Genomic DNA, 1,554 nt, shown 5'->3' on the forward strand with positions numbered 1-1,554 from the left:
AGTAACAAAATATATTCGGTCGTTGGAGCTTATACTTGGTGCTTTTTTTACCTTTTTTAAAAAGGTAAGTTTTTTAGTATCATATACCTATATTGTTTCCTAAATGGAATAAAATTGATTCCAGGCACTAATCAACAAATAAATGATGTCGGGACTCAGAAAACATGTTCTGTTGCGATACCTAAATCGTGGAGCGTTTCCCAACTTTCAAATATGTCTAGACAAAAACTCCTATTCTCGTATGCTAGAATGATAACGAAAAACAAAGTAGAGGTGCCAATAATTCAGAAGTGTGTAACTCTCTATTCTGATAAAACACTACGTTATCACGTTTATGGACATCTCGTTAATTCAAAGGAAGTAATGCTTGTTGAAGTCTTGGATAAAACCGAAGCATTGCCAAATATTTTGGATACATTTGAGAGAATGAATGTATGCAGTGGCATGGGCACTATTAATGTTCATTATTTGCAAGTTGATAATGTATTTAAAGACTATCTTCAGCAATGGCACCACAACAACTGCTCTCTAATCTCGAAAAGTAACAGATGCGACAATTGCTTGAAGTAACGGAAAGTACAATTGCAGAAGGAAGCAAGATTTAAAAAGCGCAAAACATTGTATCGCATTTTTAGCTCGTCAAATCCAGTAGAAAAAACAAAATTAATAATAATGCAAAAAAGAAATAGTTACGAAAGACGTAAAAAGAATCGCGCTAGAAAACGAGTGGCGTTGCTACTGCAATCGTTGAGGGATAAAAAAGATGAAATGTCGAAGATCAATGCTGAAAGCTTTGAAAAAAAGTTTTGATTTGGACGGTCCAACCACTCAAAAAATTGTGCTCAAGGAAATAGTAGAGGCTGCGATAAAGAAAGATGCACAAGGTCGGCGCTACACAGAGGAGTGGATAATGTTATGTATATTAATGAACATTCGCTCACCGGCGTACTATGAGTTTCTACGCAAAAATAATGTTCTACCATTGCCCTGTACACGGACGATTCGTGGCTACTTTTCTATCATTGATATGAAATGTGGTTTCGATATTAACTTTTTGCAACTTCTCAGGAAGCATTTTGAGTGTAAACCAATTCTACAACGTCACGGCGTGCTTTTATTCGATGAAATTAATTTGCGAAGGGCTATCTCAGTATGCTCGAAAAACCTTACCTACCTTGGCTTGACTGATTTTGGCAACAACGGGCCACAATCTACCGACATTAATGATCAAGCTACTCATGGTCTAGTTATCATGTTCCAATCGCTTACTGATACATTCACACAACCTATTGCTGTTTTTGCGTCGAAAAGTCCTGTTAAAGGGGAAGAATTATCAAAATTAGCGGTTAAAGCCATTGCATACATTGAAGAAAGTGGAGCAAGAATTCACGGGATTATTGCTGATGGTGCATCTACAAATAAGAAAATGTGGTCGCTATTAGGTATCACCAGTTCTATTAATGACACGAAAACATGGTTTAGCCATCCTCTGGATAGCGAACGAAAAGTTTTCGTGTTTTCTGATACGCCGCACCTGATAAAAACTACTCGGAA

The 1,554-nt window shown here is 36.9% G+C and overlaps 1 protein-coding gene across 1 annotated transcript; it reads left to right on the forward strand.

Moving 5' to 3' along the window:
* Positions 1 to 64: 64 nt before the first annotated feature.
* Positions 65 to 583, forward strand: LOC105566715 (the record flags this gene model as incomplete). The annotated part of the gene is made up of 1 exon (XM_012020936.1): positions 65 to 583. A coding segment is annotated over one exon (506 nt), but the record flags the coding sequence as incomplete, so codon positions are not given.
* Positions 584 to 1,554: the final 971 nt, after the last annotated feature.

Source organism: Vollenhovia emeryi, unplaced genomic scaffold (assembly GCF_000949405.1).
Source record: "Vollenhovia emeryi isolate VEMERY1.0 unplaced genomic scaffold, V.emery_V1.0 DF943118.1, whole genome shotgun sequence".
NCBI lineage: Eukaryota > Metazoa > Arthropoda > Insecta > Hymenoptera > Formicidae > Vollenhovia > Vollenhovia emeryi.